The sequence below is a fragment of the Blennius ocellaris genome, assembly GCF_963422515.1.
Source record: "Blennius ocellaris genome assembly, chromosome: 5".
Taxonomy (NCBI): domain Eukaryota; kingdom Metazoa; phylum Chordata; class Actinopteri; order Blenniiformes; family Blenniidae; genus Blennius; species Blennius ocellaris.
Genome location: NC_137654.1, coordinates 7816394 through 7834390, shown reverse-complemented (window position 1 = coordinate 7834390; position 17997 = coordinate 7816394). Strand labels below are relative to the sequence as shown.

Below are 17997 nucleotides of genomic sequence, written 5' to 3'. Positions count from 1 at the left end.
AAAGCTAAATACAACTAAAATGGTACAAGGCTACAAGGTAAACAAACAAACAAACAGCTGAAATGTGCAAAAGCCACTGAATTTAATTAAACAGCTTCAAGCAACCAAAAACCGGCTGTTAAAAAGCGAATATAACAAAATGATACATGATTTCAAGCGGTTATCTTCAAATTGAAGGTTAAATATGTTTTGTTGCTCACGACCAAATTCCATTGGGAATAAAGTTCACAGAATTTTCTTGTTTGGTCATAAAGGTTGTCGACCCTTCCTAAAAATCTGTTCGGTGCTCGGGTCCAAACTGAAATATCTTCTTAAATAAATAGAATTCGATCGTGATTTCTAGGCTTCTTGTCAAATCAGCCCAAGAAAACGTATTAGATTTCAACAGACAGCAGGAACACAATAAATGTAGCATGTAGCTTTTAACCGACGGTTGCAGCATTATTGCGTAACATCCTTGGAAGTGAAGTATTGAGTCTATGAACGGTAAACCCAACTGTTCATGACGCCTTGAACGTCGGCAACATTACGTCGTCACAGCGATATTTAAGGAAAACAGTGGGGACAGACTCTTAGAAGACGAAGAAGAAGAAGACATGATTTGTTAATCGGAGTGCAGCTTGTAATGTTGTGGAAAATTTAGGAAGCGTGATCCGATGCAAGGAGGCGATCGTTCCTTCTTTAAAATAGCCGTTGACCCTCAGGCGTTTGGCCCTCATCTATTAAAAGATGGCGGCCAACCCGTGTGGAGCATCGGGATGAGCTTTACTACCAGAGCTTTCGTAGCTGATGGATGGTTCCTCTGAGCAGCGGATAAAGCCGGAGGAGAATGAAAACGGGTCCACATCTAATTCTGACCCGCACCGACCCGACACGTTTCCAGGCTTCCAGCGTTGTGTTATGCAACGCCGTAGAGATGCTCCCAATACGGAGAAAAATGCACTGTTCCACCTTTTATTAGGTGGGAATAAAAGCACTGGTTTCAACTTTCCTACATATAGGGAGGCAGAAGATACGAGCGCATTTGGTGCTTATCAGTCAATATGACTTCTTTCACGTCATATTTTTGTCTAAAGGAATACGAATAAGTCGATACTTCTTCAGCAGCCCGGAGAGGAGCGGCTCTGCGGGCCGCGGCGTACTCTCCTACTCTGAGCTAACAATATAACAGATGAGGCTATTTAAACTGGCTGAGTGTATACACACTGCATTAGCGAGGTGGCCCGTATGCCGTTGTTCTCCACAGCAGCCGTCAATAAATATGGAACAAAAGACAGAGGGGGGCTCATTTCACTCTGGCCAGCTGAGGAAATTATCGATGCACATAATTTCTATCACAAATAGGAATTCAAAAACACCTGAACAAAGACAGAAAGGAAAGGAAGTAGAGGGAGGAGGGGACTCACGAGAGGGTCCTCTCCACACGTCCTCCGGTGGAGCCGATGATTTCGCCAAGTGTGCAGAAGGTCTGACCCAGAAAGTCCTGAGTGGGGAAACGAGCAAGAGAAGAGGACCTTAATTGCGAAGGAGACCATTTGGGCATCAAAACAAAAAACAAAAAATACTCCAAACAATGGACATGAACACGAACTGAACATGTGTGTTAGGAACTGCAGGTGAACTGCCACCATCAGTTTGTGTGGGGGTGAGGGCGGGAGCCTGGGGGCGTCCATCCCGACAAGGCCGTGACATCAGCATGCGACGTGGACCCGACAGTAAGTTTTGACAGCACAATCTCTCCTCCTACACACTGAATCAGAGGTGACAAATTCTACAACCCACTTCCAGAATAACAATGTTATCCCGCCGGTCATCACAGGACACCACCGGAGCCTTCCGGAAATTAATCCACCAAGCAAACAGAGAATGTGGCCGCTGTTGCAGCAGGGAAGCGCCTCGGCGTGGGAGGAGACGGAATGTGAACACGAGCCAGAGTTTTACCCACATCAAGCAGGACGTCGGCCCTTGAGGACCAGAGTCGTCTCCCCCGGTCTGAGAGGTCCTATATTGTCTTTGTGTAAACACGTCCGGCTCCAGGTCCTAAATTATGTGGATGTCATTCAGGATATCTGAACTTTTCTTGACGGTCCCTCAACCGTAACGTAAAAACTCTCACAGCATGATGCTGCCACCAGGTTTCCTAAAAGGGCCACATGTGTTCAGTTAAATTTTGGATATATCGTACTTGATTCTTAACTCTTCTGGAGACAATATTCTATGTTGTCCAGTCGTCACCCTGTTTCAGTTGTTAGCCATAAAGTTGGGGACAACAACATCAGCAACTTTTCCTGTATAATGTCAACCTCCAGAGGAAACGTCCATGGACATATGGTGACGCCGGCTGTGTCTTAAGTCAACGTGCAAGGACAATGACATCGCAATGCCTCAATGTCATGGTCACAGGTGGATCACATCTTATGTAAACAAGGCCATGGCTGCCAAGTTGCTCTTTTTCAGAATCCCATAAACTTTTCCTTTTGCTTTTCACCTCCATTACTTTTTTGCACCGGTGTCACATCAGTCATCGCCTCATACTTCAGTCAATTCAGTTTGGCTGTTGACCAACTGTGGGTGGTCGCTGTTATGAGTCAAACCATCGTGTAAATCCTGACGCAAAATAATCCGAGTTCGCATGACTCCACAACACGAGACCCCAGATTTTAAAGCACGATGATGTCATCACGATTACCAAGCTGTACAACAGGACTGTGTAGTAACAGCAACAGCATGTGAAACAACCCCTGCGCCTAGGACACTTTATCTAAGTCACTTAATTTGTAAAATTGTATACAAGATACCTCTATTCTACTAACTGTGTGCACTTTCCTTGCCTATTCTACTAACAGTTTGCACATTCCTCTCCTTTCCTCATGTGTCCTCAAGAGCTGTATGCAACAAGTAAATTTCTCCACTGTGAGATTAATAAAGGCGATCTTATCTTATCTTATCTTATCTTCCATTAGTCATGGCCGAGTATGGAGCTGCATTTACAGTTTTAATAGTTCTTCAGGTGCTTCAAAACAGTTTCCCGCTGAAGAACACACCGTGGTCTCAGTCACCATTATATTTCAGGAATAATCTTGACTCAAGACACGTGATTTCTGAACTATACTCAGACTGACCACTGCGTTCTTTCTCCATTGCCCCGTGACCCAACCAAACTCCTCTTTAATAACCGTGGAGAACAGAATGCTGTTGACAAGCTGGAATAAAATACTGCAGCAACATTTTTTTGTAGCCTTTCCCGGACCTGTCCCTTGTAACAATCCCGTCTCTGAGCTCTGCTGGCAGTTCCTTGATATGTCAGCATTGATGAAGAGGAATTGCAGTCACCCGAGCTGAATTAAGACCCCAACATAACAAATTGAAGCCCCTTCTTGCCATCTGTACACTGCAGTTTTCAATTTTCACATCTCCCAAATGCTGCGACGTGCTCATTGGAGAGATTCCCATTTAATTGTTGAGCTCTTCCAATCTATCCACCAGGGTAGGCAACCAGGGAACCAGCCAACTAAAAGACAACAGGACCAATAAATTCCCTGGTCCACATGTTTCTCAGCTTCCTGTGCTTTTCAAAACAGGGTTAACGCTAAAGATAATAGGCTCGATAGCAATTATGAAAGACTATAAAATCAATGGGGACAGTCAGGGAGATATTAAAGTCATTAAACTTCCATTAAAGTTCAATCTCATCTTGGCAAAGTGCCATTTTAAATTAGACATGAACCGAGGAGCTTAATTCCAACATTTATATAAGCATTTATTATTCCAACTGGGTCAAGCTCCGTGAAGCAGAGCAGGGTTGTAGCGTTCCGCCGCACGCTGACCGATTGATTCTTCTTAAAACGGACCACAGTGCGAGTAAGGCAAATGTCCCGGGGCTGGAAAAGAAAGCCTTCCTGGTGGTTCAGCGCTTTCATTGAACCGATTCGGAGGTGTACAACCTTCCCACACAAAACAAAGGCAGGAAACGTAGAAAGAGAAGGAGCGATGACAGGACAATAAAACGGCATGGCAAAGAGGGCAGAGTGTTGTTTGGTTCGTAGGCGTGAGCAGGTGTAGGTGTGATCCCCCCCCACCCCCCCAAAAAAAAAAAAGATGAGTCCTTGTAAAATGCCCTGACGAGCACAATCTGCTGTGGTATTCTGCCTCTAACAACAACGACGACGACAGCTGCTCCGGCTTTGAAGCAGAGTTCTGAAAGTTGTGTTTACCTGAGCGAAGAGGGAAAACAAAAAAGAAAAGAAAAGAAATGCACACAGAGAAAAGACTGCAGAGGTAAAGCTTTCTGGGTGGGAGCTGCCGGCCCTTGATGGAATGAGATGAAAGGACAGGGAGGAAGAGAAAAAAAAAAAAATACAATAAAATTAAAGTGAATGAATCACACACATGCACACGGACAGACTCTTCTGGGGAATCCCGAAATATATTGGAAAATGAAAAGTGAAATGAGTAAAAGATAATATAATGCCGGGGCAGTCTGCAGGTGAAAGTACTCACCTTCTGCTCCCCGGAGGGGTTCAGTCCAGGAGGAGGAAAGGGGGATGAATAAAAGAACAGAGTCAAGAGGAGGGCTGAGAGGGAATCGAACACAAAAATGCATTCATGCCGACTCATCGTCAGCTGCTGCGCTCATTCACTGCAAATTAGCCTCGGCAGTGTGAGTAACGCCGAGTAATGTGACACATCTGACGGGGAGAGGCTGCCAGCTCCGAGGCGAAGCCGTCACCGGAGGACGCCGCGCTGGAACTTACGTATTTGGATATGTTGCAGCTTCTGGAGTCCACGTTGTACCTGCGAGAGAGGAGATGGAGTCAAGATCAGAAGAAGAATTCGTACCAGAAAGACACAAAGGAACAATGGAGGCTGTTGGGTGAGGAACCCGAGGAGAACAATTCAGATTCCAAAGAGCCAAAGAACTGATAACTTGACTATTACACCGACTGGACACGCTATAAAATGTGACTGTATTTGATAGCAGGCATGCCAATGTGAAAGCCTCCGAGCTTTAGAATTTCTCGTTCTAAATTATTTAGTGGATGGACGTATATGCAGGTATTCTACCAAGTTTTCGCAAAAACTATTGGTTAATTACAGCCACAGGTGGCTCATTACTGCCACCCTGTGGTAGATACGAGAGCAGATCAGAAAATTTTAATAAAATGGGTGGCTTACAGTAAAAAAAATATGAACCAACCAATTGATGACTAAATTAGTTCACAACTATGTTAATAATTAATTTTAATGGCTTAAATGAATTAGTTGTTTCAATCGTAAAGTTGACCGATTCAATGTTAGTAGTTGTTTCTCCCTGATCCTGACGGAAACGGACCTGTGACCGAACCGGAGGTCCAGCTGTTCTCTACTACAGTCACTTATTCAACTTTACCATATCATGTAAGACATTCTCACTGCCAACCTAACCATCTCAGGCATCTTTTATAAAAGCGAACCATCTTTTATTTTGTTAATCTCGTAAACAACGTAATTCAATTGAGCTTTTAAAGTACAATGGTAATGGCTAACAGGACAGTTTCCTTTGTGTTACAAAGATGTGCAACATGGATTCCATCATCCCAAACAATGAACCAGTTCAACTCTCAAGCTCCCTACTGAGAAAAAAAAAAGAGAGAGAGAGAGAAGAAGATAAAGCATCGAGCTTCGGCCCTTCAGGCTCTGCTGAACAATAAATCACATTTCAGACCCTTGATTAAAGTTACACAGGCATGTCAGGGATCTGGATACTCCTATTGATTATGGATTACAGGTAGAAGACCGACATTAAGTGACATTGATAAGTGACCTTTTTTTTTTTTTAACGTCTCCTCTCAGTATCAGAGCTCAAAGCGTCTCAGTCCAGCAGTGCTTGACCTGGTAATTTAACTTAAAGTGGAACAATTTCCTTCTTGACACAAGGAGGAGCTTCACCGAGAGCCTTAAAGAAAACAATCCAAGGCATTCCGACTTGCTCGGCCGTCACGTTTATTGAGAAATGGTGAAATCTACTTACACGTCAAACCTCAGATTCTGCTTCTCCTCAAAGAAGAAATCCAGCACGAACTTCCTGACGAAATCCGGATTGCGAGTGTTATCGATCACCTCGGTTCTGCCGAACTGCGGCAAGCAAAAAGAGGGAGTGATAATTGGTGGTAAACGTGTATTGATTCAGCACTTAATAAAACGGCTCCAATAGAATGAGTGGGAAAAGGTAAACATTCATGAGATCCACCTGGAACGTTTCACAAATAAAGAGGAACTCCAGAATACACACAAGGTGCCGCCACTTGGTCCGCGCCGCGGCCCCGTGTCCCCGGAGAAATCAGACGGTCACAATTAAGAGGCGGCAGCGCTCCGCCTTTGGAGCCCACAGAGGCCCGGTTCCCCTCCTCTCTCCCCGGGCCGGGGCCATCTCTCCATCACGCCGGTAATCCCCCCCGGTGGGCTGCTGGCCTCGCCTCCGCGGCCACCGACCCGACAGCAGCGCGTAATGAGCTATTGATCTTGGCACTGCCTCGCCGGGGTCTCAATGCCTGGACTCGTGTCTTTAGTGCCCAGTGCACATAATCCATGCTATCAACTCCGTCCCCAGCCTATCCATTACCCAGAGCCTCACTTGACGGGGGCGGGGGTCTGGCCGACCCCAGAACCTCTCCGCCGCATCGACCCGACGGGAAAATCCCCTGATATTTCCCCTGTAGCGTTTTTACTTTTGAGGTTAGGGGGCTCTTGATTTATAATCTCTCCCAGACACGACTGGTTAAGAGGTGTAACGGCTTTGTGGGCGACTGTGGAGCGAATAGAGACGACGACAGGTTTTAACATGGGCCATTTCATACAAGACTTTAAAAAGGCTCTTTGCAAACACAATGTATACTTAAATGAATGCCCCCTCCACTTGTCTTTGCCACATATATCAGTCAACAAGAGAGTTTTTAATTCAGAATACAATACACAGTGGGTCAAAAAATAACTCGAGGCCAAAAACGAACAACAACATTTTTATTTTATTTTTTTTGCACAAAAGAAAGATTAGTGCTCGAATTTGTTTCATGGGTAGGAGCATAGATGTTGTGTTCCACATGGAAGATTTGCACTTATTGTGATTTGGTGAGTGAAACAGCCCGTCTGTAGACGACAGAGTACAATAGTTGCATTAGGCGGATGCATTTTCAGGGTGGAGGTTTCACAATGACTTGTTACCTCAGTAATCTGCAGGTCTCATGCTGGAGAATGAATGCGTCTCGTAGCTGATTTAAGAGTGTTGCAGAGTTCAGCTGTGGCCACGATACGTTTGCAGTGCCTGGAGCTGGAGCTGGATAACACGTCTCTGATGCTCTCAGAACTTGAGAATATGTCTGTGAAGGGTCAGTCGGGTAGAACGCAGTGAACTGACCCCGGATTTAGCACTTCTCTCGCCAATACGTAACGGTGGTGGCCTTTGTGTCGATTCTGAAACTGTACAGGAGCCTGGATTAAGCTTTATTCATGTTTAAAGTAATCTCCACAGACACAAACTCTGTGTTCGGGGTTGAAGCATCTCTGGAGCTAAAGTGCTTCGTCAGGACCGTGTGGGTGCGTGTTAATCAAAGGAGACGGTCAGTCTCCAGCTCCCGAAGGAAAAAAACAAACACATAATTGTCAGAATATTTCAATTTGGACGTTGCAGAATACTGATTGTTACAGGAAATTAGGCCACGAACGCTCGTAAAATAACACAGGAAACCTTTAGAGAGAAATAAACTGCCAGCAACACGTGTTTAATCAGATAGCCGGAGTGTAAGTGTCTTATGTGACTAAAGCTCACTTGTTTTATCTTCACATTATGTGATTGTTGTCTTTTCCTCCTGATTACCTTCAGGTAAATATTTAGTTCTGTTTCATACTTGGATCACTAATTAAAATGTGTTTTAGTCGACTGCTCTTGGAGCTTTCTTTTGCGATGAAGAGAAAGGCAGCAAAGAGTCAAAACAGACAAACATGTGCAACAACACTATAACAGTAACTCTTTCATGTGTATACATATACATATTATGCAAAATTCACTTTCTAATGGTTTTCCACTAGCAATAAGCATTCCCATACCCGACATGACGCCCCAGATAAAGAAAGTGTGTCCTCTCTCTCTCTGGCTTGTTCCAGGTTTTAAAAAGTGTGTTGCTCCAACCAGCCAATCAGAAATCAAACCCTACATAGTGTCATCGGGGGTTTAGCCAATCACAATCAAGGTAGGCTCCTCCCCTTTGACTCCTCCCACAATCAAGGCAGCTCTGCTCTGGCACATGGCACCACGAGAGGAAGTACTTCCTCCTCTTCCCCACTGATGGGCGTGTGTGGGCGGAGCCAGTCCAGCTCACACAGATCCAATATTCAAACGAATGAAAATCAAGGAGAAGCTGGATTTGGAACAATAAACCTTGAATTCAACGTTTTTGGACCAACAAGACCATGTGAAAGTGTTGAAAAGTTGAATAATATGACTCCTTTTAAGAGACATGTCAGCTGTTTCAGTCTTGAATGAACAATTTTCTTGAAATTCGCCTGAAGCTCATGAAAACGTAACCCCCGCTTTTGGATAGAATGAAGGTTCAGAGGTAGTTGAAAAATGTAATGGTGCTAAAATAAGATTATTCCTGTGCTCCTCTGTGCCGGGAGAATTCTCCAAGCTTCCCTTCGTGGGGTGACTGGATGTTCCTCCTGTTTTCACCGCGTCGGGCTCATAAAGTGTGCAGAATTGTGTCCATCTCCGCCGAGCCAGTGGAGTGCATCCATGACCAGGGCACGGAAAAAACTTGTGACCTTTAAATGGCCGGTCCTTTCCCGGTGTGTTGCTGTGGTTCAGCGGTCCGTGTCAGCATGTGTGCACACCCTTCACATTTACCGTCTCCTCAAGTTGTGTTTGCGGTGCCAGAGAAGCTGATTGCATTGGCTGATTGCATAATCCAACCAAATCAGTAGCACCTGGGTCCAGTGCATTATAAAAATATAATGTCCAGGCTTCCAGCACGGCTTCCCGTCTTCCCTTCCAGCACCAGCAGCCAATCGGTTTTTCCTTTTTTTTCCCGGCAGTTATTGGTACCAGGATTTATTTCTTTCCTCGCTATATCATCTTACCCTACATTGGTGTCTCTCGACGCCGGTCCCGTGGGACCCATTGCCCTGCATTTTTCAGATGGATTCCTTCCGTGTCCAATACATCCGATTCAAATGAATGGAGGTTACCAGGCCTGCGCAGACGTTTCCAAAGAAGCAGTGAGAATGTGGGTTGGAACAGGAAAGCAACTGAAACATGGAGGGCAGAGGGGGGAGCGAATCTTTTTATTCTTTTATTCATGCCAATGAATAATTACTATATAAACCACCTTTGTTTAAGCCCCGCCTCCGTTAGTTACTGTTGCCAACTCGAACAGGCCGTCGTCGCTGACTGCTTGTTTACATGTCGACACGGCAGCTGTCGGTGCAGAAACCAGCAGACATCGCTTGTTTCGGGTCCGTGACATCACAGAGGAAGACTTTCACCCCGTTTACATTTCAAAGGTGCTCAGAGCCACTGGAAACACAATTTTTTGATCGCGGTTGGCAAGGTGGAGCAAAAACTTTAGAATCCATCTCAATGGAAAATGGAGGCGAAAATGCAACTTTTTCGAAATGCTGCCGTTTCACTACAAAAGCAAATGACGCACAGTCGTCGTCCTACAGACGCTACATCATTTTTCAGCGTTTCTGCCATTTCCAAATAAACGAACATCATTTTCAAAACAATGCGTTTTCATTAGAAAAGTTCTTTATCCAGCGTGAGGTTAAGAATTAGATTTCCACATATCAAATTATTTAATATTTAAAGACTTTCAAGCTTTGGGAATGACTGCATGTGTGTTGAGATACAGTTTGTGAATGGCTCTTGACATTCCTACAATTTTAATTCCGCCCTCGGTGCATTTCACATCTCATCAAATTGCACTTGAATTCTTCCACATCGTGATTTGTCAAGGACATCGACCGACAGCGATACCATTAAGGGACGCAAACCGATTCCTTCAGAATTAACGCAGTGGCTAAAAGGAGCACTTACAAAAAGGCAAACGATGATGTCAAAAAGCAAAGAAAAGGATCTGTCAAGTTTTCCCATCCAATACAATAATCTGCTCCAAGTGTCAGTGTTTGCGTGTGCCGGGCCGGCGGCGGGATGTTTACTCTGCTGATTGCAGCACAATTCACGCTGTGTTTTTGATTAAGCCCTGCCGCACGGAATAAGGAGGTGTGAGGAGTCTGGGAGCGGAGGGATCAGCGGCGGCGAAGCCCTCGCTGCCGCATCAGGGTCGCCTCTGAATGGGTAAATAACTCCACTAACGTCAGCGTGTTGTAGGCTAATTGGATGAGGGGAAATCGGGCCAAGAGATGAGACATTTAGAAAAGTGAGTCAGATGGAAATACTAAGAAGAGAGTCAATTTTTTTAAAAAAGAAGAAAAAAAAAAAAGAGGCGAAATGAATGGGGCGTATCACGAACTCCCTTTAAAACGTTGACAGACGACGAGACAGCGAGAAGTCAAGTGGAGCAGCTGGTGCATCTTTGATGAAGATACCGTCCTTTTCTCTGCACCGAGTCATGATGTGAATTTAATTCATCAGAAATTTAAATGGTCCCCCCCCCTCCCCTATTGCTTTTTCCTATAAAAGGTCTCGTATTACAGTTTTCCAACAATTCACATGGTGTCAGACGCCCGACAACATTGTATTCAAAATGTACTTCTCCAAATCCCGCCTTGATCTGGAATTCCAGCCAGTCTGAAGCCTCGTTCACCTGCAGGTCTTGATATTCACATTTCTTGCCGAGACCTGATCTCTCTACGTGATCGTTCACTCTACATTTTAAACGCGACCTCACTCAGAGACTCCAGTGTGGACATTATTGGACCCCAGAGTGACCGCGTGCAGAGACAAAGGCGTGATGTCACACCCAGCACGCCGTTTACGTAAGTAAATATGGATGCCATGCCGGCCAGCATTATGGTTGCCAGATGTACCTCACTGTTTCAGCCTGAACAAAATATATAAACCACACCTCAATTTAAAAAAAAGGCTACATTTCAGCCTGTGTGGAAATCATGTCATAACCATAAAACTACTATAACTGTGGTAAAGACCACATCATAAGAAGACAAATTAATAAACAAAGAAAAGATATACGAGGGGGAAGACCCGCCCAATCTGGCAACCCTGGTTAGACGGTGGCGTGTTCAAAGATATCAAATGGATATCCGATTTGGTACAACAAATGATCAGAGGGCTGGGTCTGGTGTGAAAGAAAAAAAAAAAAAAAATCATAATTGCAAGTTCCACATTGAATTCACAAAGCCGATTTGATATTGATTACTTGTGAACAGAAAATTGGAATTGGGTCACAGTTGCCTGCAGAGTGACGGAGACCTTAGAGTCCCTCTGGCGAGTTCTACTGAGAACAGAGCGTTTCTGTGTCTGTACCTTTAAATGCTAATGAGCTGTGTCTTTTTTTTTCCAATACCGTTTGTGAAAAGACAAAATGTCCACTCGGAATTTTAGCGGGCAGAGCTCATCTACCCATGAAGGGTCAAAGGGAGTATTGACGACCAGGAGAAGTGGTGATTTCCCCGCATGACATCATCAAGGGAAAATCTCTGATTAGCCCGTATGAGCACACATTTACCTAAAAAGTAAGGGGGGTGAGAGACTTTCTTCACTTCTGGGGCCTCCATACACATATTACTGTTAGACAGCCACTAGAAACTGATATTTGCATACTATGAGACCTTTAACCTCCTGATTCATCCGTTTGGGTCAGGTGTGTGGAGTTTTTTGTTTTTATTAAATTCATTTCCTGTCCTCCGTGCCTGAGTTCATTTCAGACGTTGGTTACACTGAGTGGGCAACTGAAGGGGTTGACACTTTCACTTCTCCGCCGCAATATTTTGGAGGGGTTTCTTGTCACTTCCTGCCCTGACTCAAAGGCACGAGAGCAGAGGAAGTATATAGCGTTGTGAGAGAAATATAAATAGCCCATCCGACAGCAGACAGGTAGACGCAGAGCAGATGTCAGGAAGGAAAGGATTCGGAACTTACCTCTCGCCATTCTTTAGTTCCCACAGCCTGCAGGTACAACACCACCACTGGGAGGAAGAGCAGAGGAAGACGTGCCAGAATGGATGAAAGAAAAGAAAGGAAAAAAAAAAAAGTTAGTGATCCGGTTGAGTTTAGTGCCCGACGGTTCCTGCATGTTGGGTGATAACATGTCAAATCTGTTAAAATGGCAGCACCCGCCCTTTATCAACAACCATTAAACCTTCGTGTAGGACGTACTGTAACGGCTTGAAAGGGTCACGCTGTTATTTCCCGTGTGTTGTCATGGAGCCAACATGGGAGACGTTAGAGTGAGACACCTCCCGTCGGTTCTTCCCAATGAGGAAAATCAAAACATTTATACGAGAGCCACAACTTCAGTTTGTTGGCTCGTCTGTGTTCCGCAGCGGCCCGTATGCTTCTACGCCTAATAGACTTACATTCTCTACAATGCCACAGTATTTTCCTTTATAATGCAGCCAGATGTGTAGAACAACTGGAATTTATTTGATTTATGACACATTAAGACTTCTTTGGGGCTTTCCAATTGTTTTCTTGTCATTCACGTCAATAAAAAAAAAAGAAAAAGAAATGTAGCAATATCCAAACCATCATCATCTCCAAATGTTATTTTTGCAGATTTTTATTTTTACATTTGAACATTTCTCCTGAATTCTAACTTATTTTAACCTCTCCAATGAACTTAAAAAAAAAAAAAAAAACTAAAAACCCAGAGATGCTTCGTGTCCAACAAGAACGCAGATTTTTAAACAGCCGCAAACAGAAGCAATATGGTCGAACTCCCTGTGTTTCCTAATAAAAGACATTGATCCAAACTAGGTGCGAAGTTTTCTAATATTGTTCCCTGTTTCTGTAATTAATGACTCCATTAAACTCGACTTGCTGCAGACTGTTTATGCTCCGAAGGATTGCGGTGTTTTGCAGCAGCAGATGTTAGCGGTCTTTAAATGTCCTGTTAATGACATTGCCCCCATAGGAGGGTGAGCAGCTGAATATTTTCATTAAGACAGACCAACATATCACTTTCTGCTGATGTGACTTCAGCTGAACGTAATGAGTGAAGCCGTCACACAGCCGACAGCTCAGATAAAGAGCCACACAAACACTGCTGCCATCATTATCTCAAGTTGGTAAGTAGAAGCTTTAACTTATGAATCAAGTCCTACTTTTCTGTAAGCAAGTGTCATAATGTGCGTTAATGAATTGCTCTTTGAAAAGAGGACTTCATAATGTCTTTGCTTGAGGTCTCAAATTCTTAATAAACATCCAAGGTTGTGACTTCTAGATTTGATCCTTCGCTAAGCCCCGCCCCCGTAGTTCACTAACTCAGACAAGCCGTTGCAGCAGACGACATCTTTACGTCGCAACCACACCCCAACAGACATTAAGATTACATGACGAGTTGCTAAGATGAAACATTGTCCAGACATCCTTGTTTATAGCTGCGGAGTTGAGTTCGTGTGGTTTTCAAGACCGCAACACAGCTTCATCCACTGGAGACATTAGTCCAGGTTTTGTTTGGGTTTTGGAAATGAGAAGAAATAAACCCCATCGTTTAATCCTTTCAGGATACTTCACATCACTGTTGATGAGCCGCAGACACATTGTTTGACCATTGTTGTGTTTTAAATGACGTGAATAGCTCAGAAATCAACAAAAGTGTCTCCAGCTCTCCTGCTCCTCTACGACCGGACAGTATGGTAGTTGAATGCGATTGGTTTGTTTGGATTTGGGGGCGGGGCTTACATGTTTTGGGACCGAGAGAGGAAACCCTCACATGGAGAGAACATACAAACTCCAGAAAGGCCCTGCTGGTACTCAAACCCATGACCTTGTTGCTGCGTGACAGCATTGATAACCACTGCTCCACCGTGCTGAAGAGAAATCAAGATTGTGGAGGTCTTCCTGTCTCAAAGTTCCTTCATTACTAGTTTGTAATGGGATTTGTAGTATTGTATGTCATGTTTAGCCAGTTTATCCATTTTTTATTTTAGAAGATTAAAAAAAAAGTCTTGCTCAGATGTGTCACAAATGGAATCATCATCACTGATAATTAATCTGCTGTAGCCACACTGACAAACACCAGACCAATATGCACATGTTTATATATGTATATTTATGGCCAAGCACCAAAAAAATGACCTTTTACTGAAAAATTTCTTTAAAATGCATTGTGTAAAGTAAGTAAAGTAACTGGTACTTCAAACACAGTCTGAATATGAAGAGTTTTGGCTTTTTCTCTTTTAATTATGTGCCTTGATTTCTCCTGAAAACTTAATGCTGGGAAATGTTTAATTGATTCCTCAAATCACAATCTTTATTCTTTCTAAACTATAAACATCTTTTTCCCCCCCAAGTTAACTTGTACAAAAACAAAGAACGTCAGTGCTCCCCTCACCAGTACATTGATTAAGACATTTCCTTCTAAAATATTCATCTTGTGTTTCTTTGGGTTGAATGTTTGTTTTTGTACATTTCCCCTCATAAAGTTCACTTGACTTTCAAAGAACCCGAGTAATGCTCTACGTGTGAAAACTACTGGATATTTAAATAAATCATTGACACAAAACTTTATAATCTCTCGGGTCAGTTTTACTTTCTGTCGCCATCATATCGTATCAGTCATCACCTTTATATTTGTATTGATTTTTCAAGGATCCATGACTTGTGTTGCTTCATTACGCTTGATGGTGAACACCCATGTCTCTTCAGCTTCTTTTTTTATATACAAGTGATATTTCCAGTCCTGTTAATGCTCCATCAGGCCAATATTATAACAGGAAGACTCATTTTCAAAGGGACTTTTATCTCCTGTCTGAGACGGGCTAATGCAGATAAATGAGATAAATTGTTCAAATAAATGTTATTTAAATAACAGATAGGATAAAATAGCTAAAACCACAAGGAATGTTAAAAAGAAGACTTAACCAAATGAAAAAAACACAATCACAAAAAAACTCAATTAAAACAACTGAAACAGTTGAAATGATTGAATGCGATTAAAAAAAATCTGGAAAAAAAGGTGAAATGCATCGTGTCTGTATGAATAACAACGGAGAAAGACAGCGCGATGTGCCATATTGCATTGGTCAACCAAAACCTGACAATTTAATCTTGGCGGTCACCATGATTGTATGGGAAACACCCATTTACAACGAAAAACAGCACCAAATGCCAACAGCTGTGCCAATCTAATCCAGAGTAATAATAAAAAGTAATGCTAAAAAATGGAAAAACTAGCACTCATTCATCACACGCTGCTAAAACTACTGCTATTCTATTCCAGAGGTGGTGCCGAAGAGTAAACATGTCAGCACAACACCTTGTTGCACTCCCAGCTAGCTGTCACACAATCATTTAGTGTTGCTCGTTTCCGCTGTAAAATGCCGCACCAAGCCTTTGTTGGTCTGAGTTAGCTCATCTATTTGTGGTGTCGGTCTTCTTCTACTCACAATTTCCATGTTTTCCGCAAAAAGAGTTCCCCAAAGCAGGTCCACTGTCATATCATCCGCTCTTGCTGTTAAATTAGCCGCCATCATCACTCCAGAGTAGTGGATAATAACAGTGCGTCATCACCACCTGTGGTCCATGGGCCAATCAGTCAAGCTCATTTCAATGACGGCAGCAAGGATTGCGCGAGAAACCCTGCTGGCCCTAAGTCAGTAACAACATCAACATTTGATTGGCTGATGGTACTGTCACTCAACATTTTAACCCAATAGCAGCGTGTGGAATGCAGTTACTGCTGGTCCCCAGCAGAGGAAAAGGAGCTGTGATGCGTTTAGAGGGCATAGGAGATTTGACCTCTACAAAATATAACCATTCGTTTTCTGAATAAATAAATATTGAACAAGCAGTCTCATTGATTCCAGACACAGATTTCAGAATCACTCTTTAATTATAAAAAGAAAAATAATTTGTGACAGGGTCTTGCTGCCCCTGACTGCACAACACTGTTTTTCAAGCGCTTTAGATCACTGAAAATTGGGGTAGAAAAGGTTAAAAAGGTTAAAAATGGTTCAAAAAGACATGGAGAGGCTGAAATAGCTAAAATCACTACAAAAATGAAAAAGAAAAAAACAGCCAAGATGGCTCTAACATTCAGAAATGGCTAAAAAGAAGACAAAACTGACTAAAAATGTAAAAAAAAAGTTCAACTAAAACAGCTTAAACTGTCAGAATAGCAACAGCAATAATAATTGCTATAAAATACATAAAACTGGTAAAACTGTTAAAAAGTCCAATATGGGGAAAATCTAAAATGGCAAACATTAAACCATGAGAAAGGGGGGGGGGGGGGGGTACAAACAAATGGCTAAAATGGATGATAGGACTGAATCATCACACAAATGGCTGAAAAACATGAAACTGCGAAACACATTAAAAAATTTACAGTTCTTAACTTTAGCTGGAAAACAGCACAAATGAGAGATTTGGGGTTTGTCTATAAATAAAACTTCATGAGCTGTGATATCTTCTTTATAAAGGTTTTTAAACATGTTTTGTGGCTCCAGACAAATTTTGTTTTGGTCAGAAACGACTCTTCTGCTCAATGAAAGTCACAGATTATTGAAACCGTCAGGGTTAAGTTTGGTCTCTGTCATTTTCCTCTGAGTCCATCTTGAATTTATCGCGCCGTGGACCACATTCCTCTCGCCATACTGTGTGTTTGAGTCTTTCTCTGAGCAGGCTGTGTAACTGTGAGAAGAAGAGGTAAAACTGCTGCTCACAACAGATTTATTTAAGACTCAACAGAAACACACAGGCAGTATCTGTCCTCCCACACGTTCAGTTTGTGACCAAAACACTTTGATGACATTCTTCAGCTTCGTCTTCACTGTGAGACTTCAACTAAAAATAGCAATCTTAATGATAAACAACATGAGATTTTAATTCACCAGCCTGATGATGTGTTATTAGTGGAGATGAGAAATGTTCACAGAAACCAATGAAGAGGGAACTGTGACAAAGTTGCCCATATTTTTGTTCAAAATTAACCAGGTTTTCAAGAATTAGTCCATATTTGACCTCTTGAAACGTCATCCAGGTTCCTATAATGATCTATAACAGGGTACAAACAGAGTTTACATGTGTGACACGTCTTAAGCCCCGTTTATACGACGTTTCGAGTGAAAACGCATTAGTTTTGCATTTTTGTTTGCGGAATAGTTTTGCACTTATGCGGCAACATTTTGAATACGCAGCCATATTCTGTGGAAACGCAGTTTTCATATCTGGCCACTAGTGGGTGCTGTTGTTCATCTTTATAATGAAACCACACACACCCGCACAGAGAACAATACGCTATAAACATTAACAGTGGGATTCTTATGAACACATGACAAAGTTGGATTGCTATTACGGGTGACTGTCACCTATTAAAGTACTGAGCATGTGCAGGAGAATTATCTACGACAACTGTGGTGCTCATGCACAGTTGCATGATTTCTGAAAAGTTCTGTGTTCCTCTGTTTCCATGAACACTGGGTCGTAGTGTTTTTAAAAAGTTGCTGTTTCAGTGGCTCCGGAAACAAGGAAACAAACTCAGAAAAAGCAACGAAACATTTCTGTTTTCCCCCTTAAATATGTGTGTAAACGCAGTCTATGTCTTTTAATTCCTATCTCTTCCGGCTTTTTCATTTCCATTGGTTTGATCCAGTGGTTCTCAATTATTTTCTGTCATGCCCCCCCTAGAGGACAAAAACATTTCAGGCCCACCCCCCCCGGATTGTACTACCATTGAGCACCTGATAATATTTATTTATTTATCTGTATAAACCACTGTATGAGTTGCTGGCACCAGCATTCTGCATACAATCGCCTGATTATCAAAATAAATTAATAAAATGAGCTGGAGGCCCTTTTTTCATCGCTCAAGCATGAAT

At 42.8% G+C, this 17997-nt stretch overlaps 1 protein-coding gene across 1 annotated transcript in view; it reads right to left on the bottom strand.

Annotated features, from left to right (window-relative positions):
• The window catches only part of cpne9 (copine family member IX), a gene marked incomplete at both ends in the record, with an annotated part of 124551 nt that overhangs the window by 63283 nt on the left and 43271 nt on the right, over nucleotides 1–17997 (bottom strand). The window contains 4 exons of the mRNA XM_080496289.1: nucleotides 1407–1483; nucleotides 4755–4794; nucleotides 6011–6114; nucleotides 12095–12141. Coding sequence (XP_080352415.1) covers nucleotides 1407–1483; nucleotides 4755–4794; nucleotides 6011–6114; nucleotides 12095–12141 — 268 coding nt within the window. The remainder of the gene's footprint in view (nucleotides 1–1406; nucleotides 1484–4754; nucleotides 4795–6010; nucleotides 6115–12094; nucleotides 12142–17997) is intronic.